The 21286-nt window shown below is 53.3% G+C and overlaps 9 protein-coding genes across 9 annotated transcripts; 3 read left to right on the top strand and 6 right to left on the bottom strand.

The window, feature by feature from the left end:
- Window positions 1-685: 685 nt before the first annotated feature.
- On the top strand, window positions 686-2420 carry M409DRAFT_70842 (uncharacterized protein; the record flags this gene model as incomplete). Its single annotated transcript, XM_033818917.1, has 5 exons — window positions 686-1265; window positions 1320-1664; window positions 1723-1919; window positions 1968-2204; window positions 2256-2420. 5 exons carry the CDS (start codon window positions 686-688, stop codon window positions 2418-2420), a joined length of 1524 nt encoding a protein of 507 aa, XP_033660702.1.
- Window positions 2417-4148, bottom strand: M409DRAFT_29810 (uncharacterized protein; the record flags this gene model as incomplete). The annotated part of the gene is made up of 5 exons (XM_033809635.1): window positions 2417-2616; window positions 2671-2898; window positions 2953-3498; window positions 3555-3656; window positions 3719-4148. The coding sequence occupies 5 exons, from the start codon at window positions 4146-4148 to the stop codon at window positions 2417-2419; spliced, it is 1506 nt and encodes a 501-aa protein (XP_033660701.1).
- A 556-nt stretch (window positions 4149-4704) lies between these two features.
- M409DRAFT_29809 (uncharacterized protein) lies at window positions 4705-5247 on the bottom strand (the record flags this gene model as incomplete). The annotated part of the gene is made up of 1 exon (XM_033809634.1): window positions 4705-5247. One exon carries the CDS (start codon window positions 5245-5247, stop codon window positions 4705-4707), a length of 543 nt encoding a protein of 180 aa, XP_033660700.1.
- Window positions 5248-6249: 1002 nt separating this feature from the next.
- M409DRAFT_29808 (uncharacterized protein) lies at window positions 6250-7148 on the top strand (the record flags this gene model as incomplete). Its single annotated transcript, XM_033809633.1, has 5 exons — window positions 6250-6401; window positions 6456-6517; window positions 6570-6715; window positions 6766-7075; window positions 7129-7148. 5 exons carry the CDS (start codon window positions 6250-6252, stop codon window positions 7146-7148), a joined length of 690 nt encoding a protein of 229 aa, XP_033660699.1.
- Window positions 7149-7392: 244 nt separating this feature from the next.
- M409DRAFT_29807 (uncharacterized protein) lies at window positions 7393-8307 on the bottom strand (the record flags this gene model as incomplete). Its single annotated transcript, XM_033809632.1, has 1 exon — window positions 7393-8307. One exon carries the CDS (start codon window positions 8305-8307, stop codon window positions 7393-7395), a length of 915 nt encoding a protein of 304 aa, XP_033660698.1.
- A 522-nt stretch (window positions 8308-8829) lies between these two features.
- On the bottom strand, window positions 8830-12066 carry M409DRAFT_70840 (uncharacterized protein; the record flags this gene model as incomplete). Its single annotated transcript, XM_033818916.1, has 2 exons — window positions 8830-10124; window positions 10722-12066. The coding sequence occupies 2 exons, from the start codon at window positions 12064-12066 to the stop codon at window positions 8830-8832; spliced, it is 2640 nt and encodes an 879-aa protein (XP_033660697.1).
- Window positions 12067-12770: 704 nt separating this feature from the next.
- Window positions 12771-14236, top strand: M409DRAFT_60572 (uncharacterized protein; the record flags this gene model as incomplete). The annotated part of the gene is made up of 2 exons (XM_033814526.1): window positions 12771-12804; window positions 12873-14236. 2 exons carry the CDS (start codon window positions 12771-12773, stop codon window positions 14234-14236), a joined length of 1398 nt encoding a protein of 465 aa, XP_033660696.1.
- An 856-nt stretch (window positions 14237-15092) lies between these two features.
- M409DRAFT_60571 (uncharacterized protein) lies at window positions 15093-17257 on the bottom strand (the record flags this gene model as incomplete). Its single annotated transcript, XM_033814525.1, has 3 exons — window positions 15093-15739; window positions 15941-17102; window positions 17168-17257. The coding sequence occupies 3 exons, from the start codon at window positions 17255-17257 to the stop codon at window positions 15093-15095; spliced, it is 1899 nt and encodes a 632-aa protein (XP_033660695.1).
- A 529-nt stretch (window positions 17258-17786) lies between these two features.
- On the bottom strand, window positions 17787-19469 carry M409DRAFT_37858 (uncharacterized protein; the record flags this gene model as incomplete). Its single annotated transcript, XM_033810812.1, has 5 exons — window positions 17787-18349; window positions 18402-18701; window positions 18783-18938; window positions 18992-19123; window positions 19181-19469. The coding sequence occupies 5 exons, from the start codon at window positions 19467-19469 to the stop codon at window positions 17787-17789; spliced, it is 1440 nt and encodes a 479-aa protein (XP_033660694.1).
- Window positions 19470-21286: the final 1817 nt, after the last annotated feature.

Raw genomic sequence — 21286 nt, 5'->3', positions numbered from 1 at the left:
TACGAGATTCTCGATAGAGTTAATCTAGTCGGTCTAGTTACCGCGAGTATTAAGTATTAGGAGATTATAATCTTTAATCGAAATAATAAGTAATTCTTTCTTTTCTACGTACTAGTTTTCGTCTTTCGACTATTAGGATCCCTTTTCGTTCTTAAACCTCTATTTTAATAATATAGTAATACTATTACTTTTTCTCTAACCCCGCTTTTACGGAAACGCCGGATTATAATTATATAACTCGATAGCGGACACTAAATTTATAGAAGAAAATACTACTACGATAAGTCCTTATAGCTAGTAATACTATATAGTATAAGGAAGTATCTCCGGGCTTATAACTAATACAAGATAGGGATAAAAGTAGGTACTAATAAAAGGCAGTGATATTGTTATTATTGTCTAAGTCCGCGGCCGGGTGGACCGGGCTCAACTATCTAGTGTCTTGGCAAGCGTGCTCTGCACTCTCGACTGGTGTTCCCAAAGTGCCTTAGCCTGCGACATATTACGTCCGATATCTGCACGATATCCACGCAAAGACCTCTCGCCCCCTATTGCGTTTAGCAGTACCCGCAACGTATTAGCGTGCAAGACGGCTCGTTCAGTCAGTGCCTTTACGATCTCTCAACAGCATGAGTGGAAACCCTTGCATTGGCAGTCTGTGTCTCAGCCGTGGTCACAGGTAGCCATGTCTTCGGACGATGTACACACCCTCTTTATTCCTCACTCAGTCTCGAGATTTGTCTTCACAGTCGTCTTGCTTGCTCTCGTCTCATACTTCGGAACCATCTTGTACGATGCATTCTTCGGTCCGCTCAGCAAATTTCCAGGCCCCAAACTTCGAGCCGTGAGCAAGCTTCCTGGGACATACACGACAATCACAGGTCGCGATGCATTCGTCCGCGCAGATCTTCATGAGAAGTACGGGCCTGTCGTGCGTGTCAACCCAGCCGAGATATCCTTCAACAACGGGGCAGAGGCCTGGGAATCCATATACGGCTTCAAGAAACCGAAACCTTTTCGAGATCCCCAGTTTTATGCTGTGGGTGTCAATGGCTGTCCAGATGTAGTCAGTTCCGATGAAGAGAACCACTCGAGGCAACGGAAGATTCTTTCGACTGGGTTCAGCGACAAGGCCATCAAGGGGTATGAACCTTTATTGAGGTCTTGGGCCCAAAAGATGATTACCAAGATGTTTGAGCAGGCCAACAAAGCCGGCGAGATTGATATGCTCAAGTACCTCAACTGTACTACGTTTGATGTCATGGGTGAGTTCGTCTACATCTAATGAAGACGGTGAATTATCATCTCACTATTACCAGGGGACCTAGCGTTCGGGGAAGGCTTGAATATGCTCGAAGACGGCGAGCTCTCTCCATGGGTCCAAACGATTTTCGCCGGATTCAAAGCCGGGACATTCTGGCGTTGCGTGATGCAATACTCGACTTTGACCAACTGGGTAGTCGGAAAGCTGCTCTTCAGCAGCAAGCAGGTTCGTGTGAAGATGTGGCAGAATTTCGAGTACTGCCAAAGTCGAATGGACAAGAGACTTTCCCACGAACCGGATCATCCTGATCTTTGGTCGAAGGCAGTGGAGAAGTCAGGGGGCGTTGAGGGGTTGACCGTAGATGAGTTCCATTCAAATTCTGTTACGTTCATGGTAGCTGGTGAGCGAGCTCGATCATAGTATGTTTGCTTTTCCGACTTGCTAAATGAAGAGTCTAGGAACCGAGACTACTGCCACCGCCCTTAGCGGCCTAATCTATCTTCTTCATCAGAGAGACAACAGGGATGCTCTAGAGAAGCTGAAACTAGAAGTCCGCAACAGCTTTGCAAGCCTTGAAGAAATCACCTTGGACAGCCTATCTCGTCTAGACTACCTACAGACCGTCCTCCAAGAAGGGCTTAGACTTTACCCTCCAGTACGTTCGCAGAGACCCGATGCCGGCGGAAACTGACTGAATATGCAGGCTCCAAGTCAACTTCCGCGACGAACACCTCCTGAGGGCATGCTAGTTTGCGGCCAGTACATACCCGGAGGCATTACTGTCGCCGTACATCCCCTAGGCACCTTCATGTCGCCGACGCACTTCAAAGATCCGAAGAAGTTTCGCCCGGAGCGTTGGCTTGGTCACCCTGATTACAAAGGCGATCATTTGGATGCTGTGGAGCCTTTCTCATACGGACCGCAGAATTGCTTGGGCAAGGTGAGTCTTCGATCTCTGTTCTCATTACACCCTGCTGAATCATAAATCTAGAGCCTCGCCTGGCACGAAATGCGATTACTTCTAGCATCTCTAATCCTCAGCTTCGACATTGAGCTCACAGCTGAAGCTAAGGGTTGGATCGATCAGAACATTTACGTGTTGTGGGAGAAGAAGCCGCTGATGTGCACGCTGAGACAACTAGCCAGATCTTCCTAGACAGGTATTGAATCGCCCTCCCGCTTTCGAATACGTATCCTTGTACTGGGACTCGCAAGCCGAACGATCTCGAACTTGACATCTTGGGGTGGCTCGTCGCCAGGGACGTACTCGAAGTCGTACTCCAAAAGCAAAATGCACAGGGCAATCTTGATCTCATTCGAGGCAAAGAAGCGACCCGGGCACGCATGTTCGCCTTGTAAGTCTCGTCAGTAGCTGCATGGGACTCTACGTGGGAGGCAGTACGTACCAAAACCCCAACCCATCTGATCAGCCGAAGGTGTGCTGAAAAGGTGTTGGTTGTGTTCTCCTGGCCGCTCTCGTAGCTTTGCGAATCGTTTCATATCGAATTTCTCCGCATTTAAAAAGTGCTCCGAAGAATGAGCCCAGTCATTCATGACCATCAACGTGCTGCCCTTAGGAATGACAGTTCCATCGGAGAGCTTCACCGGAACTTTGGCGAACCGTAGCATCGAGGCTGCAAAGCGCAGGTCAGTCCCTGAATCCCGTCCAAGCAAGCGAGTATTCTTACTGGCGAGTAGATCCCTCGTTCTTTGGCATTCCTTCATGAAACTGTCAAGCAACTTCATCTCCTGCAGTCCTTGCTTTGTCCATCCATTTTCGCGAAGCACCTTGCGGCACTCCTCTCGCAGTGGCTCAACCAGTTCTGGCATATCACATAGCTGCAGCAGACACATAGTCATCGTCTCGGAGCTTAAATGAATGGCCGCGAGGCTGAACGAAAGCTGTGCGGCAGCGTAGTCTATACTCCGACCTCTCGCACATTCCACCATCCAGCCGATGGCATCAGAAATTTTCGATGACCCTTCGCCTTCGGCCTTGACCTGTGCCCTCCTGAGATCGACAACTGGCTGGATGAGAATCTGTGCTTTCTTGTAGTAAAGTCTCGCTTGCGTGCAATTCTTCGAAAACCACTGCATGATAGGCCTGGCCAGAGCATGATGTGAACGCAGCTCACTAATGGCCTCGAAGCTGCTGTATGTGTAGTTCTTGGTGACATTCAACCAATCCTGGTTGCGGCAAAGGTCAAGTCCAAGAAAGACTCGAGAGGACAGTCCTGGTATGTAGAGTCAGGGGAATTGTATTCGAGTTCGTTGCGAGGATGTTTCGTACGAGCAATGATGTCCTGAACATCTGTTTTGATCACACGAATCTTCCATTCTTTACTCTCTCCAAACAAGTCTCGGTACGTCAGCTGAGTCTCTTCGACCAGGCCTGGATCAGACCACCGCCGGTCAGCACAGTCTTTGGTCGACATATGATATATGAATGCATACCAGCAGTAATAAGACCCAAGCTTTGCGTGAGCTTCTTCCTCACAACCTCCTGAATAAATGTATCATTCTCCAGGATCTCTCGGAAGGGCTCGAGACCTGGATACGAGGTAAAGCTATCTCGAGCATGGGCGTCGTTGAAGCTGAGATCCGGATTGTTCTTGAGTTCTTGAGCAAAGCGATTAGGGACGACGATTTTCCAATTCGTCCCTGTTTGGACCTGAAAGCAGCTGGGAAGCTCCTTGCCACGTTCAAGCAATCCTCGGCCATTCTGCAGGTACTCGTTGCGATCGGCGGAGAGGACAGGTATACCTGCGTAAGGCCTCTTGCTGTTCCTAACGTAAAGCAGCCATGTGATCACGAGGGTGGTGGCGCCCAGAGCAAGAAGTGTCCAGCTCTGGGTCAAGCCGGGTAACAGTCCACGATGCTCCATGGCAGTGAGGAAAGATTAGACGTACAAGGTAACTTGCAATGCACGTATTTTTACTGGCTGAAGAAAGGCAAACAGCGAAGCTGTACCTGTGGCGCAGCCTTGGTGGCAGGAGATCTCGGAGAGGGGTCACTCATTTAGTTCGGTATGCGAACGCGGGAGTTAAGAGGGAGTGAAACAATGTCCAATTGCTGTGATCATGTCCCAAGACACATAAATCAAGATCAATTAATATCTGGAAGGCACAGAAAACCATATCATCATTTAAAAAGGTTGTCTCGGCTGTCCAAGGCGATGGTACACACAATCACAGATATTGTCGTATTAAGTTTACATCTCAATTATTCCCTCTGGCCAAGGGTCTTGTTTCGTGCCTGAGGCTGACAGCAAGGCCGTGGGCCCGTGCATGGGGCTGAATCGGCTCCAACATTTCTTCTTCAAAACATCCCGTCCCCACGTTCTTATCATCCCACCCAAGCCGCGTGTATTTCACGTTGAAATGACGAGCGAACCCGAGCCACATGCGTCTGCATGATCATGTAATGGACCACTGGAGTCGCTAAGGAGCTGCCAACCACACCGGCAGCAATCCTACGAGGGATCCTACACCCCATGCAGAAGTAGCTCGCCGTGGCTTGTACGTCGCGAGAGCACTAAAAGCTCCCCAGAAGAAGACAGCTCGAGAAGCCGCAAGCACAGCGTTCCCGCCGCCAATCATTGTCACGGACAGGTCTCCAATGATCGTGCTGCCGGCCACGAACATCAGCGTGCGTCGAACACCAAATGCCGTGGCCAGTGTCGTCACACCTTCTTGCAGGTCTTCGTTCAGGTCTCGAACGTCGGCAATTGATTCCCAGAGGAAGTCGTACACGATCGTGTACATCAAGACCTGGAAATGCGTCGTGCTGGGAGGATGCTCTGGATGAGGCATCGTCCCCCGAAGATACAGGAGGACGGCGGTAACATCCATGAGTCCAATGCAGGTCGCACCGAAGAGGGACTTGAACGGCCCTAGGAAGGCTTTCAGTTTAACCATCGAGATCTCACCGGTCTTCCAGGAATATGGTGGTATCAGTGGTGTTCCGTGTACGACCGCCAGCATGGGAACGCCAAGAAGCCGAAGAAGTGCCAAAGCACCACAGTGCCAAGTGCCATATGCAACGAGAAGAATGAACGGACTGGCGAAGACGGCGATCTTGCCCTGCCAAGCTCTTCGGGTCTCAGAGGGCAGGTCGGCATACTTGTCGAGGACTGGATAAATGATCAGCCTCGGCTCGAACGCAATGCGCAGTCTGTGGGAATGTTCACTTGCCGTCGATCAGCACGTGGAGAGCGAAAAGCAGAACCAGAATTGGAATATCAACGGGTTCGTTGTGGCCGAGTGTCGCGTGCGTAGCGCTCACTGCAGGTGGGATGTGCATGGCTCCATTGACGATGGGCAGTATGAAGCTCGTTCCCGCGATTGATCGAGTAAGCTCTGGTTGGGACATGTTGTTGGTTGGACGCCGGGATTCGACTTCGGGTGAACATGTTTGGAAGCTTGAAAGATATCAGGCACAAGTCCAAGCAATGAGAGCTGAGCTGCACTTGTTGGGGGCCTGAGCTGAATCTGTCGAGAGCCTTGAGCGGGGTTTGTGGGAGGGTAGAGTGGATATCTTTGCTCCTGCCATTCGTGCGCTCCGATGCAAACAGGTTGCTCAGCTGCTGCACGATGTCACTGATACTCGCTCGTTGACATCCCGAGCTCTCCGACTCGTGATCAGTCACCGGGCCAAATTAGCTGGGAGCTGATGCTACATTCTCCGTAATCAAGGCTCGATGCAGTAGGGGTCGACCGACTTTCCCGAGCTCTGTGAACGGCGGTACGAAGCCCAGCATCATCATCCTGAGCGGCTGAAGGCTGAGCCCGCCCGTGCGTGCATGTTATTTTGCCCGTCGTCACTGATGAGGGAAGGGTTGCGGTGGAGGGGCGGAACGAAGCCAGATGCCTTCTTCGAACTCTCTAGACGAACCGCTCCGACGACCGCGAACGCCATATCGATAGAGCATTTCCAAATTATAGATCACCTAGACTCTCATCCGTTATCAGCAATCTGGAAGCATAATGTGGAGCCCGGGAAAGGTGGACGAAGCAATCCGTAGAGGCGAAGAATGGCTCGAGCAGAACAAACAGTCGTTCCTTTCCGAGACGGATACAGGTATACAGTTCAAAGACAACTTCGCCGATCTCCTCATTTTGGAGCTATCCAATCGCTGGTACGTACTTCTTTGCTATAGCAGTTTGCGAACCTTGGGCATTTTCCTTAACAGGTACAACCTCAGGGACTATGTGGATCTTAGAATCCCCGAAAGGCGCTGGAACTACTTTGCAGGTGAGTGCTGGTTTCGACGACTGATGATCTTGGCGTTGACTGTGTACGGTAGTCAAGCCAGTCATCGTACCGCCCGATTATCCGAACGACAACGACACGAACGCGGTGGCCTTCTCCATCTTGAGACCAACCGATTCCCGAGTGAAAGAACTCATTGACGAAATATTGGCTTGCAAGAACTCGGATGGCATCGTACAGGTGAGTACCTCGAAAACGCCCTGCTGAACGCTTCACTTACAAGATATCAGGTCCACCTAGATCCCGACCGACCAAGAATAGCCCCCGAAGTCAGCGCCAACATCCTCTCGCTCTTCTACAGCTACGGCCGAGGCCACGAAGTACAGGAATCAGTGAAATACCTCGAGAAAGCCCTCGCCCCGGACGAATACGAAGAATCGCGATACTACTTCCTCCCGGAGCCGCTGTTCTTCTACACCTGGCGGCTTCTCTGCCTTGCTTCCGGCTCGACGGCGCTCGAAACCGTCGACGAGCAGCGCCTGCCGAAGGAGTTGTGGGCGTTAAGAGAGCATTTGGTCAGGCGCGTGAAGGCGCGGATTGGTGCTGGGAGGGATAATGGGCTTTGTCCGGCTGTACGGCTTTTGATTTGCCAGTCGTTGGGGATTGGGAATGAAGAGGATGTGCAGGTCTTGCTTGATCGGCAGCAGGATGATGGTTGCTTTGGGAAGGCGTGGTATGTGAGGTACGGATCGAATGGGATCAGGATCTCTCATGAGGCGTTTGCTTGCTTGATCGCCGTTGTGGCTTTGCGAAGACTTCGAGACGATGCTCTGAGGAGTGGGGACAAGAGCGGCACGACGTTCGGAGACTATCTACGGCGGCTTCGACATTTCCTGCCTCCTTTCTAGCGATATAAATCAAGCGGGGCTCTCTATCCAGCGCTCAAACATCCTCCTCGAGAAATCCTCATTATACCCCGCATAGCTCGCCTCTCCTTTCATATACTTATTCGAATCGTCGGCGCCGTACGACCAACAAATAATCTCTAGTCGTTTCGGGTCGTGACACGGAGCCTCTCTGTAGAACTTCCTCAGGCGCTCATGGTCCTTCAAGGGCGGGAAGCTCTCAGCATCCCCGACCGTTGCGTAGAATGCGACCCGAGGGATGTGGCCGGTCTCGGGGATGATGGTGACGCCAAAGGTGAACATGGGGTTCATATGATCGCTCATGACCTGAACCTCTTCTTCTGAAGGAGGTTTCGATCCAGCCAAAGCGACGTACTTCGCCGCCCGCTCAGCGGTCAGGCCCCCGTCGAGGAGAAAGTAGACGTTGATGCTCTTGTTCGTGTAATCGACCGCCGCGAAGTTCACCTGGTCGTCCAGACCGGCCGCTTGAAGATCGGGCACTCGGGAAGCAGCAGCAGCTGGCAAGCCAGACGCAGACAGGATCTCCTGGAAGGGTTGTATGCGTTGGAAGTAGACCCAGTTCTTCGCTATCCCTCGACTGGGATCGAAGTCGCACCACTCCTCTGCGTTTGCTCGTGAACTCCACGATCTATTGACTTTGGCGAGCGGATTCTCGATGTCGATCCAACCAGCATTGGCTTCGATCGATGTGGTATCGACGAATTTGCCATGGAAGGCGAGGCGGAAGTTGACGATATCTTTGGGCTTGCTGGTGCATCGCAGCCAGACGTATGAGTTGTCCAGATGTTCGTCGAATGCTGATAGGATCTGCTCGACTTTCTGCTGGGAGTATGGAGCGTCTAGGGAGTGACAAAGCGCCGTGAGCTCGGAGACGAATTTCGTGCGGTCGAATGGTGAGGTGGCCATATCGATGTCTTTTGATGGACACGCAGATGACGGCAAAGCAAGCCACGTGTTTCTGGAGGTACTTCGAGGTTGAAGGGGTTTAGTAAACGAGGAAGGGAGGGGTTGGAGGATCCTCAGCCTCTTCGTGCTTCGGAACGATACAGTAATCGACAGGACCTATCATAAGGTACCTTGGCTTGTTAGTACCTGATTATTAGCTATTTTTGACTTTGCTAATACGCTTCTACATGCTTGAAAAAGACATGCTTCGGCTCTCTTCTCTATCTTCTTGGATACCTAGATGTACTCCAAACGACATCCCGAGCTAATTGCAACACGTCACCTCAACAGCCTTGCCCATCAACGTTCAGTATCCATGCAACAAGACGGTGGAACAAGGCTGTCGACCAAACGGCCAGACAACATACAACAGCCACATCCACCCGACCAAGTGTCGATGCCTTGCCCCTGAGCCCGTGAAGAGCATATCTGGACGCGGTGGAATAGAAGTCATTCGATGGAGCGACAGCAACATGGCTAGCTTTACAGCCATTTTTGCAGAGCGGTGGCGCTGCATATAGACTCTTTTTCCACACCGACCTCATCGCTATGCCGCTCGCTCGGACGACTCAGCAGACCCTCGTGACTATTGGCACTCAGTCCTTCTTCTTCCCCCAGCTCCAGCACAGGCACCATAGCTACACGTCCGTGCGCACAGACGAAGGGAAATGCACACTTTGCGACCTTCTCGATCAAAGCCTCGCATTCTTCTTTGCTCAAAGCGTCATTGAACATGATGGCGCTTCGGCAGGCGCGGGAGTGCAGCATCTCCAATAATTTTGTAGGCATGAGTGGAAGAAGAGTGAGCCAGAAGGGCGAAGTGTCTTCGTCTGAGGCGCCCTGCTGTTTGGATGGCAGGCTTATGACAGCTTTCTTCGAGCCCTCTGCCAGGGCCCACAGTTCGGAGCGAAGAAGATCAATGGCGAGGGAAGGGAGGCTGGCGCAGCGAGCGGCGATGAGGGTGGGGAGGTGGGACAGCTTGAGGATGCAGGAGGTTTCGGCACCGAGAGGCTCTTTCCCTGATGAGAGTGTGTAGACAATGCCCCAGGTTGCGAAGTGAGCGCGGTATTGCCGCAAAAGGTCATATTCTTGGGAAGAGACTTGGAAACGCAGGGGCTTGGCTTTTGTGGTTTCGTGTTCCAAGTTGGACCTCCTGATTTGTCCCTTAGGGCCACACAGCTCTGCGAAGAGGTCCTCGAGGATTATGCGCTCGGATGCAGCGTGTTGGTCGACCAGGACGAAAGTTTCCTTCGTATCGTTTTGTGTAGCAGGCAATTTACAAAGGATGAATTTGCGATCGACTTGGCCGATGACGGCTGCTCGGTCAAGGACAGCCTTGGACAGTTTGGTCCCAGCATTTTGAAGACCGTCTCGGTTGAGAGCGTGCCGTCCATGTGACCCATGCGAGCAGCGCCCCTCGCGCTCATCCGTTTCCAGCAGACCAGGTCCATGAAGTGATGCGGCTGGAATAGGTTCTTCCTGCTGCCTAGCAAAGACTGGATTGTTCCACTCTCGCAGAAATCGTAGGAGCCATTTTTCGTTCTCATCACCGAGTTCCCTGTCTCCATCCTTATCCACGAGAGCCTTCCTCCGAGCAAGACTCAATGGTCTTCCAGCAGAGGAAAGCGTGTTATCAATGCCTGCGCGCTGCCTCTGGTGGACGACGTCTTGCTCACTCGGTTTTGTGAGGTCCGTGCTTTTCGACAGTGGCAACACCACGCCAGTCCTTGCATTGACGCTGAACACTTGCTTTGTGACTGGGTCTGTCCAAGTAACATCTGCATCCTCGCCTGCATCCTCTGGTTGGGATAGCGCCTGATCTGCTGCCTTAATGTCGTTCAGATAGCCGTCTCCCAGCGCAGTTGGCTCAGCATCGTCAATACTGCCGAACGCGTCACTTGAGGCCAGCTGACTACTTTGTGAGTGTCGCACGGTAGGCCGGACATTTGAAGCAGAACTCTCAACGGGAGAGGGTTGTGGCCGACCGTTCAGCGCTCCAACTTCGATTGTCTCTGGTGTCAGACCCGTCTGTGGGGGCTCTGTTCGTGGCGTTAAATGCCGGATTCTGTCTTGATCACTAGAGGCAGTCTCGGAAACCTTTGTGCCTCCGTGACCAGTATATCCGCCAGACCTAGATCGAATCATCCCTGTTCTGATGTTGCTGAGGAAGGGCTGATCCAAGGTGTTGGGCTGACCGAGCGTAGCTGATGGTCCTTGTTGAGAGACAGGTCTCAGTGACAAGTCAACGATCTTCCGCCTCTTTGAAGTGGAGTGAAGGGCGGCTGGAGTTCCCGAGAACTGCTCAACATTCTGCTCCCTGTCGCGAGATGATTGACCAGCGGAGGGATCGACCAGTAAGCCGCTCTGTGCAGAACCCGGTCTTGAAGCAGAAGTAGAACGAGTTGATGATGCTTCTGCCTGGTCTTTGTCACGCCTACGACGCTTCCGTGGTCGAAAATGGTTCTTCTCGAGCCAAGCATGAACTGCGGCAGTCATAACATCCGCTATCGCTGTCAGAGAAGCTTCATTCATCTCGTCCGGAACCACACCCGCCCCAGACTTTCGACCGGTAATGTTCACCTGCAAGCTGAACATGGCAAAGCGATCAATCCCTCTGCGGATGTGGGATTGTTGAGCCCCAGAGGCAGTGGCCCTCGTCTTCTGTGGGGTTTCACTTCCAGCCGATTGGATACCATCTTCTGTAATACCAAAGCTGCTGTTTTCGAAGACTCTATTCACTGCATCATGAAACGCAGTCTGACCAGACATTGGACTGCAAGGGCGTATGCCAACGGAAATGAATTGACATTGTTTGGTAGGCGCGGGATCGAGACAGATGAGACCTTTCAAGGCGATAGATGCAGACTGAGCTGCTACGGGAACCCATCGTTGTCGCCTGTCGGTGGGCGCGAGTCCAGCTTGAAAGAACATCGGAAGGGCATCTCGAAGATCATAGTGAGAAGCTGCGCTCTTGCCACGGAGCCGATGCAAGCTCCTCTCAGTCAGCAAAGTTGACACACTATGGTGCTGGCCTGTCAGATTGACGGTCCTCGATTCGATGTTTGCGTCCTGCACACGCACTGAGCATGGCCTCGTCCAAGCCTGCAGCAGGCCAACAACTCCGCGCTTGAGCTCCTGCCACGCCCTGTCATGGCTCTTTGCATCATCATCTGCCAAAGCGCGTTGCTTCACGCGGACGGGCATATTTCCAAACAGATCCTTAACCACGACGCTGGTCCCACAAGAGGCCGTAGTGTCCAATGCACGGTGACCTGGAATCTGGCGAGTGAGAACCTTACCTTGGTGAATGGTGATTGACGCGGATTTGCCAGTTCGGCTCGAAGTAATGCTCAGCAAAGACATGGCCGCGAGCTCAGCAATGAGTATGCCATTGGAGCCGTGAACATCGTCTGACTGACTTCCAACCGGGGCACGCTTTGAGGTGCAGTACATCCTCCCAAGACCACCATTCTCGGCGAATTCGGTAGCAGGAATTCCAATGCCATTGTCCTCGACAGTACAACAACCACGTCTCCAATCCAAGGTAATGCTGATTTTGGTGGCTCCGGCATCGAGACCGTTCTCCAACAAGGACAGAGCGACACCTTCCAGGGACGTGATGTGTTTCGAGGAGTGAATTTGAGATATGGCGTCGGCACTCAGGGGTAGAATTCGCTGGACGTTTGAAGAACTCATCTCCTCAGGGATAGAGCCGTTCATGGTGGCATCCGCCGCTTTCTTCTCCGATTGCACTCGAGTCTGCCGGCCTTCATCGCTGATTATGTGGGTGTCGGTTTGGACGTCCTTGACAGCCACCACGGGGAGCTTCGGTTGGTAGGTAAAGATATTGGCTGCGCTTGGTGTTTGAAGTTGGTGGAGTGAAGTTGGGAAGGAAGAGGACGTTGCGCAAGGGGTAATGTGGAGATGGCAGCGGGTCGGCACGCAACCTTAGACGTCACCAGCTGCAGGGATCGCGGGTGGGAGCATGCCCGTCCCTTTCGCTGTTCGTCCACGGCGCCAGCGAAGACGCGCATCAACACCACCTCTGCCAACCACCACCAACGCAACCCATCAACCATTCGCTGGAGAATTGATTGATCTTTTGATTCAACCCCAAACAGCCACGCGATCAGCCACCACAACGGTTGCGACACGCGTCGAGTCTCATCTCCGTCTCATTTGCGCCTCAGGTCACCACCAGGAGCAGGAGGCCTCGACAAACCTCCAACCCTGCCATCGCCCGTCAGCGTCTGCGAGCACTACTTATTGTAGCCCTGCGGAACGAGCACCTCCAGCTTTCACGCTCCTTTGCTCCCTGTACTGCCGGACAAAGCCGACGCACCCCAGAACCTTGGAAGTTGCTGCATTTGCTTGTTCTTGCATCGCCGAACAACCAAACCTACGCAGCAAAGGGGCACGCAATCATGGCCACTGCTGAGGTTGCAAGCCGGCCGCCTGGTAAGTCTTGACTCCCCAACGCTTGCGACAGTCTGGCAAGCACTCCACGTCTAACTACCATCCCACAGAGCGGCCAATGAAGCGCAAGCCGTTCGCGAACTTCATCAGGAAGCTTGGGATCAAGGGAAGTGACCAGCATGAGAAGGCAAACAACAGCAAGAAGTCCAATGGCGGGGGCATCGCCTTGAAGAGCAAGAAGAACGCGCCTGGCAAGAACAACCCATACCCCGAGTCTGGCCAGCTTCCACAGCAACAGGCAAGCCAGCCTTCCTTTGGCGACTCTTCGCGACACCACTACAGCAGTTCGTTCGCTTCGTTGCCTCCCAGCGCTGGACAGGACCGCGACGGACCGAGTCACAGCAACAAGAGCGGGGCGCCAACTCTGGCCACCAACCCAGAGACGATCCACAGCGATGCTGGTCATAGTAGAGCGGCGACAACCACCACAGGCGCCGGTGCTCTCAGTAGCATGGATGGTGCCGGCGCAAACAGCACCTTCAGCTCGCCCAACCAGAGCGAGCACTCCCTAGCCACCACTTTGACTACGATCCAGTCCACTTCGAATCCAGCTCCGGCCGGCACGAACGGGGTTTCTGGTCACAACAGCGCCCACAACCATCAGAGCCAGCCCATGGGCAGCAACTTCAGCCATCAGTATCCTGTCTCGCCCTCGCATTCAGCTTCGATGGCCTCAGCCATTCCACGCCACTTGCAAGGCGAAAACCCGCCCAACACATACAACTCAGCGACCGCCAACAACCTGCTCACCGACAACGCCAGCATCCTGACACTGGCCTCCTCATCTAAGCGCCGCAGGAGAAGCATGGACACGGACGCGTCAGTCCGCGCTCTGGCGCCAAGCTCGGTCTTTGGCGGCAGCCGCGAATCCCTCCCTCTGAGCGTCCTGAGCGGCAACGTCGGCTCCAGCAGCGAGGCACCACCACGACACTCCGTCACGGGTGCCGCTGCCGAACGAGCAAGCGTCTACTCCTCGTCCGGCCTAGTCCGCGACAACTTCGTCTCCTCCGCCCTCACCAGCGAGCGCAACTCCTACTACGCCAAACCCGCCCAAGCCAGCGACGCCAAATCCCTCCGCTCCATCTCCAACCTCAAGCGCGACGAAGACAAAGCCTCCATCACCGGCGTCTACGCCCGCTCAGATTACGGCGACGCCAAATCCCTCAATGCCGGCGGAGGAGACGTGGCGAGTCTGAGGAGCGTCGGGGTGGGCAATACGGAGGGCCATGCGCGGAATGGTAGTATCCCCGGCAGCATTGGCAGTCCCGTCAATACCCCTTCCCTCCTCCGCCAGACGAGCACGGGCGGGACGGCGTTGAGTGTGAGTCGGAGGAGCAGTGATTGGAGAGAGTTGGACGCCGATGGGACGACGGAGGTGGATTTGAATGGCGTGGAGGATGTGAAGAAGGAATGAGTAGGTCAGGTCAGTCATGAGTGAGAACGGAAATGAAAGAAGAGATTGGAATTGTGCTGTTGGTGGTGGTGGAATAGGAAGAATGCTTGTTGGTGGATGTGTGACGGACAGCTTTTGGAGAGCATGGATCCACTTTTCAATTTTGGTGAAGGAAAAAGAGAAAACTGAGCACGATACCCCCAATCATCAGGAATTCGGTAGTTAGGTAGTTTTGGTACGAGAAGACTGAAATTGAAATTCACAAGAGAAAATTTTGTGAAAACCTGTTTGTGTCTCGAAAATGAGATTTCTTTTCTTAATACATACAATTTTCTAATTTTCGCTGTACACCTCTGACAGCCCATGCGATCTGCGATATGCGATGCGAGGCCCAAAAGCTTCGCTTGCCATCTCGCTCGCTATGCTGTCTAGGTATGTGTGCGTGTCTTGTGTCTTTCCATCCGTGGGGGTATCTTCTCTTATCCTCTTTTGGTTTCTCTCATCCTTTCCATGTCCTTGGCAATGCAAAAACAGAAATCAAAAAAGTCAAGCCAAGCCCATGTTCCTCCAACGCCGTCGCTGTCGGAAAGAGTGGAGATGTGTGCGGTCGCGAGAAAGAGAGGGAAAGAAATCAGCACCTGGCATCGCCTGGACGATACTTGTCGATCCAACCGCCTGGAGCGTGGACTGGTGGACGATAGTAGCCGGTGTCGGGCTGCTGCCGTGGACGGTACCGGTCACGCTCGCCGCGTGCGTTTGCGTCGGTTCCTGGACGATACCTGTCGATGTCGCCTCTCTCGTGGACTGGGTTGGAGGTCGGCGGTGTGGGGAAACGCTCTGGAGTAGTTGGATAATGGGGGAGGTTGCGTGGGGAGTCCTAGGCATAGCTGTTGCCGCCATCGTAGTTAGAGGGCTGGTGGGTGTAGTAGTAGTCATCGCTGTAGCCTTGATGATGATATCCGTCTTGGATTCGGTACTCGTTTTGAAGTGGGTATTGCTCTTCAGGGGGGTATTCCTCTTGAAGTGGGTACTCCTCTTGAAGTGGGTATTCGTCTTGAGGCGAGTCGTTGTACTGAAGAGAGTCGTATCCATGTTGATAATCATCGCCGTTGCCTCGTTGCTCAGAGAGGGCGTCGACGACCTCAACGTATCCATCAGACCACACTACCTGACGAGGCTGGTCGTACTGGTCGTCCTGAGCCGAGTAGTTGTACTGAGAAGAGTCGTATCCAGCTTGATAATCATCGCCGTTGCCTTGTTCCTCCGATAGAGGTTCGTCGACTTCACATTGCTCGTATGAGACATCAACATATCCATCAGACCAGACTACTTGACGAGGCTGGTCGTGCTGGTGCTGATCATGGCGCCCATAGCTGTCCCAAGAAGAATCACCGCCATCTCCAGCAGAATCACGGCGGTCGTTGTCGTATGAGCCGCCGTTGTCGTAGGAGCCTTCGTTGTCGTAGTAGCCGTCGTCATACGTGCCATCCAGCCCCGTGTGCAAGTCAGCTGAACGGTCGCCATCTGGGAACTCGTCGTCCTAGGAAAAGCCTCCCTGCCACCGCTGCGCATCTCTCGCTTTCTTCTTGTTGGGGAAGAGGTCGTCGCTGTTCAACGCCTCCTGACTGGCACCGCGGATTGAAAATCCATTGCCTGCGCCTTTGATGCTGATACCGCCGTCGAAGTCATCTTTCAACCGACCCTGAGATCCGTTGAGCGACATACCAGGTCCGCCACGAGCGAAGAGGTCAGGCTGACCAGTGCCGTTGCGGTTGCGTCCGTTCTGGGCAGCGCGGCTTGCAGGCTCGTATGAACCAGGAGCTCTCTGATTGCGGAAGTTGAAACTGCTGAACGCTCTGCTCGCGTCACTGTCGTCCTCGTCTTCATACTTATGGCCAACTTTCTCGGGGAATAGCTCCTTGCCTCTGGACACCTTCGATGGAAAGAGCTCCGTCGCATCGCCATTCTGACCGTTGGTGAGAGCTGTCGAGGTCTTCTTGCCTGCGAACAGGTCTTGGCGCATGGACTTCCGAGACTGTTCGTTGTCATCGCGGGAACGGTGCCGTGGTGGAGGTGGGGTGCGGCGACGGGCTGTCTGACGCCGCGGTTGGTCCTCGCTGAAACCAAATCGACCGTCACCATCTCTCAATGGCGATGCGCTACGATCACGAAGGCGTCCAGTGTTTCTGCCTGCCATCAAATCTTCCTCTTGACGGCGTGGCTCTCGGCGTCGGCCCGCAAAGAGATCTCCCTCGGACTCGCGCCTGTTCTGGGAGTCGCGCCTCGCTGCAAGAGAAGCCTCGTCGTCATCGTATAGGTTCTCGGTGAACTCAGGACCTTCTCTTGAACCTGGACGGCTGTTACCGCCATATCGTCCACCTCGGCGTGGTCCTCCTCTGCCGAATCCACCACGTCTGGGTCCACGGCCCCGGTACGAGTGATCTGGCCGGTAGGCTGGGTGGGCATCGTAAAACTTGCTTCGCTTGGCAGCACCTGGTTCCTTCATGTCAGTCACCACGGCCTGTCTAACGAACAATTCAACGTGAGAATGGGTGGTCAGCTTGACGGCACGGCGGAGGTCGAGTGGGCTATTGGCAGGCTCGGCGGACAGCTTGATCAAGGCTTCGTTGGCAGCGTGGGCGGTGGCATAGGCAATCTTGGCAGAAGTGTCGTTGATCCACTCGATGGCGCGGAAGTCGTCGCTGTAGTAGGTGTCCTGAGCGAGGTTGCTCAGGTCCTGGGAGGTCAGTGTGTAGTCGTTCGAGACCTCAATGTAGATCTTGGTCGCGACAGGTTCGCTGGAGGCCACCTCTCCCTCCTCGGCTCCCTCCTCAACGCCATTCACATCTTGCATGTCATTCACTTGCTCTTGCGCCAAGTCGGGAAGCTGTTTTATCATATGCTCGGTCAGTACTCGGACTCGGGGCCATTGGACGGTTTTCAGCTGCGTACCGCGTTGATCTCGGCGGCTTGTGCGTTCATGCGTGCGATCTCGGCATCGTCGTCGAAGTCGAGGTCCATGCTGTCCGCGTTGGCAGCCATGGTGGGCGTGTGGGTGGGTGGGATGTTGGATGTGCTGAGTGGTGGGGTGCGGGTGGTGGCAGCTACGCGAGTGCCGGCGGTAGGACGAGAGGTGTGTTCATGCGTCGGTGGTGGAGGGTGACGGTGAGGGTGATGCCGCGGATATGCGGGTGACTTGTGGTAGTTGTCGGATTGTTGTTTGTGGTGAGGAGTCGTGGTTTGTGTTTGGTAGTGGTGGTGGTTGTGTCGAGGTCGGCGTTCGAAGTGGAAGCTTGATTTAAAGCTGAGCGGGCAAGGGTCCGCAGCGCCGCATCCCTGTCGCGGCTCAAAATAAGCTTCAGCCAATGACGCACCGCGCTCGAGCTGTTTTCTGCCTCAGGCACCTAGAAATATAAAGTTAGCTCCTAAATGTTTACTCTTGCTTCTGATTTCACCATTTTCATCTGAACATTTATTGTCTCCTGAAAGCAATTGTTTCTCTGCATATTTCAGAACGCAAATATCATCTGCCAGTTATATCCTTTCATTCACCTAATAAGTATATTTTGCATCACATGAAGACCTCATCCCCTCCCGTGAACCCCCAGCTTTCCATCACTTTCCGCCTCGCAGCATTCACATCACATGAAGCAATTCTGGCCTGAATATCTCTGCGACTTCTCCTCAACTCCCCAGCCACGGTCTTCCAGCTCAGTGTGCTATCCTCCAGCCCTGACTCCCATCCTTTGACTGCTTCGACCTGAACATCGCAAAGCCTACCATCTCTCTTCAAGAACTTTCCACCCACCAAGACATGCTCTATCTCAGCGTTACTCGCATGACGAACCACCGCAGCAAGGGGATCATGATCCACAACGCAAGTCATGCTGGGGCTGTCGGTGCTGAAGATGACTATGTCGGCTTGCTTGCCTTCCTTGAGACTCCCGATCTGCTTGTCCATTCGAAGCGCTCGAGCACCGGCTATGGTCCCCAAGTTGAAAGCTTGCTGCGTAGTAGGCTGTATGAGTCTTGGAAAGCGACCTTGCGACATGATTCGGGAGTTACGATGCGATCGTGCTACTGCAAGACCGACTTGCATGGCGTGCAGGATCGAGGCGTGGTTGTTAGAATGGCCTAGTGAGTGTAAGCTCTTGATAATCAATGGTCTTCTCAATGATGATCTCACAATCGGCCCCAAAACACCCAATCACATCCTCTCTGAAGCCAGCAACCTCTCCATGCGCCATCTGGGACTCCGTCGCAGGGGTCATGCAAACCACTGATCCGGACTCTTTCATCCACTTGAACTCCTCATCAGTCGATCCAGTCCCGTGTGAGAGAAGAATGTCCGGTCTTAGCAGCCCATATTCCTTCAATGTCGCGGGAACAGAATGTCCACCGCTGCCCGCAACGTTATTCCTCCGCCAGTGAGAAGTGATGAACTTGCAACCAGCACCTCGAGCTTCCTGGAAGATTGAGATTGTGTCTTCCCTGGGAATATACCAGGCATCAAAGCCCAAGCCGATGGAGACTTTGCCGCTGGAGGACTCCTTCGCTACATCTTCACAGAGAGACTTGATTTGTGGCATGAAGAACTCAGGCACCGGCTTGGATGTGCTCAGTTCGTAGCCGTCTTTATCCCAACGCTTGATTTGTGGGACCAGACTCGGGCAGAAGATTGATCGAATTCCACTTGTGAGTGTGGCTGAGAAGCCGGCAAGTGCTATGTCTCCAGTCAGCCGCTTCGGATCATGTCGGTCAGTGGCATTGATGTACTTCGATCTGGGCTGAGAGACATGTGTGCATGGTCTACAACCATGGTAGTGCCGCCATCGATCGCCTCCAACAGCCCACCCAGCTCTCCCCAAAAGACATCTTCCGCGGTGTAGTTGAAGTACTGCAGGTTCCCTGATCAATCATCAACATCGCATGCCTGCGAGCAACCCAATACGTAGCACCACTTACCCTTCGGATGATAATCCAACAAACTATCATCCGAATGCCTTCCCTTCAACTGCGTCTGCCACACATGATGATGCGCATCGACGAACCCCGGAGAAATGATCTTCTCCCTGCAATCGATCACCTCGATGGTTTCGTCCGAAACTGATATGATATCGTGGCCGATCTTGGCGATGATGCCGTTGGTGATGAGGATGTCCCCGTCTCGCACGACTTGTACATCGTCGTTCTCGTCGTGGAGGAGCAAGATGCCGCTGTGGAGAAGGATAGATGGAGGAGCTGCGATGGTCATAATTTCGTGGGAGAACAGAGTTGATGTTGAGGGATCTGTGCTTTTCGCTAGTCGGAAGAGGGGTAAATCTCGGGAGAAGAGAAGTGAATGTTAGACACGAATTGGAAGAACTCAGTCTTAAGTCTTAAAATTAGCCAAAGACTGCTTCTATCAGACAAGATCTTTTCCAATTCTTATACAGCTGACATCCTAAGCAGCTGGCAATGTGGTAAGAACAGCCCTAAGGGTTGATGGCAGCTGCTCGCCATGTCGCCGAAGCTCTGCGCTGACTGTACAGACAGACCTCGATATCCCCGAACCCCATCAACCCCATCAATCCTCCTCTACAGGGATACCATGTCATCCACGACAGCCTCAACAGGACAACGCTTGCCTGCTGCACTGGCAACTTCCTTCGTCCCTCAGTGTCCGTACCAAGACTCAGGCGACGAGCTTATCCGAATAACAGCATGAGAGAAGGGCCAACCCGTATGCTTCCAAAGCCACATAGCAGAGGCTACTTTGGACACCATTGAACAGATCGGGAACACATGGTCGCTATTGCATGCTGCTTCGCCAGATGCTTACGCTATGAGGTGCCCACCCATTTCCTAGAACAGCTCCGGATCTAAGTCGCAGCTGGAAACTGCTGGACAGGGCTCGCAGGGAGTCGACACCCGGGGTACGCCATCTACAGGTCTTTTGGGATGGGGTCGTGTTGCAATTATGCTCGTCAGGGACCTCTGGCCAGTGGGTGTTTCTCGACTTGCTTTCCACCATCGATTGTGGGCAACATTGTTCAAGACGAAAGCCGGTCGATCTGCTATCGAAGAACTATACTTCATCTTCACTGGAGAACGGCGTCACGTATTGGAGTAGCTGGGGTCGCCCATTCCCTCTGTTAACTCATCATCGAGTATGGCTGTCCTGAGTTTGCCCACTCGCCGCCACGCCTACTGGACGAGGAGGGCTACCAACCTCTCCAACCAGCACATTCTGCCCTTACAAGACGCAGGATTAAGGCGCTGGTCTCTGTAAATAAGGCACGATCGGGGACTTCGACCCTGATGACTATCAATGCATTGAATCGGGTTTCGAAAAACAGTTTTGGTGCAGACGATAGAATCGTGTCTTTGAATGGCGAGACGTTCAATCCCTCCAGCGCGGAGGTTGTTCTCAAGCGACATGTGAGTGTCAGGTCTCTTGTGGTGGGAATTACAAATCGAGCCTTACACAACAGAAACGAAGAACGAGTTCGTTCCATCCATGCCGGCACCGACTGTGGAGGAAAATCGTGGATAATTCCAAACTGCTCCATCCCAGAAGGGCATCATCATCGTCTTCGACAACCACCCACTCGCTCTTTCTGGTTCTACGGATGTTGTCAAGCCCGACAGTGAAAATGCAGCAGCCTTGCGATGTCGCTCTGGCATCTTATGGGCTATCTGGACCGGAGACGGCGACGATGTGTTGGGCAAAGGGCTGCGACTCTCTCGGCGTCGTTTCGTTGATGCCAGCCTTCAAGGATCAGGGCGGTCATAGTCCGAGCGAAGTGAACCACGCCGTGAAAATTACCTACAATGTGGATCGATTAGCAAGATTCCACAGCATCTGGTCGGGACAGAACCCAGCGAGGATACCGCTGAAGTTTGAATGCGACGAGTCTTGGATGAGATGGATGCTGATATGTCTCAATCACAGCAAGACCGTCAATATCCGGGGATGGCGTTGCAGAGCTCGTCGTACTCACAACCACGACTGCGGCACTTAGATCATAGATCATGAACACGCCTTTTCGAAACGGGTCGGTCGATGAGATCACTTGCCGGAATCGTAAT

Source organism: Zasmidium cellare (assembly GCF_010093935.1).
Source record: "Zasmidium cellare ATCC 36951 unplaced genomic scaffold M409scaffold_55, whole genome shotgun sequence".
Taxonomy (NCBI): Eukaryota; Fungi; Ascomycota; class Dothideomycetes; order Mycosphaerellales; family Mycosphaerellaceae; genus Zasmidium; species Zasmidium cellare.
The sequence above is the reverse complement of the archived record's forward strand: the minus strand, read 5'-3'. Positions and strand labels throughout refer to the sequence as shown.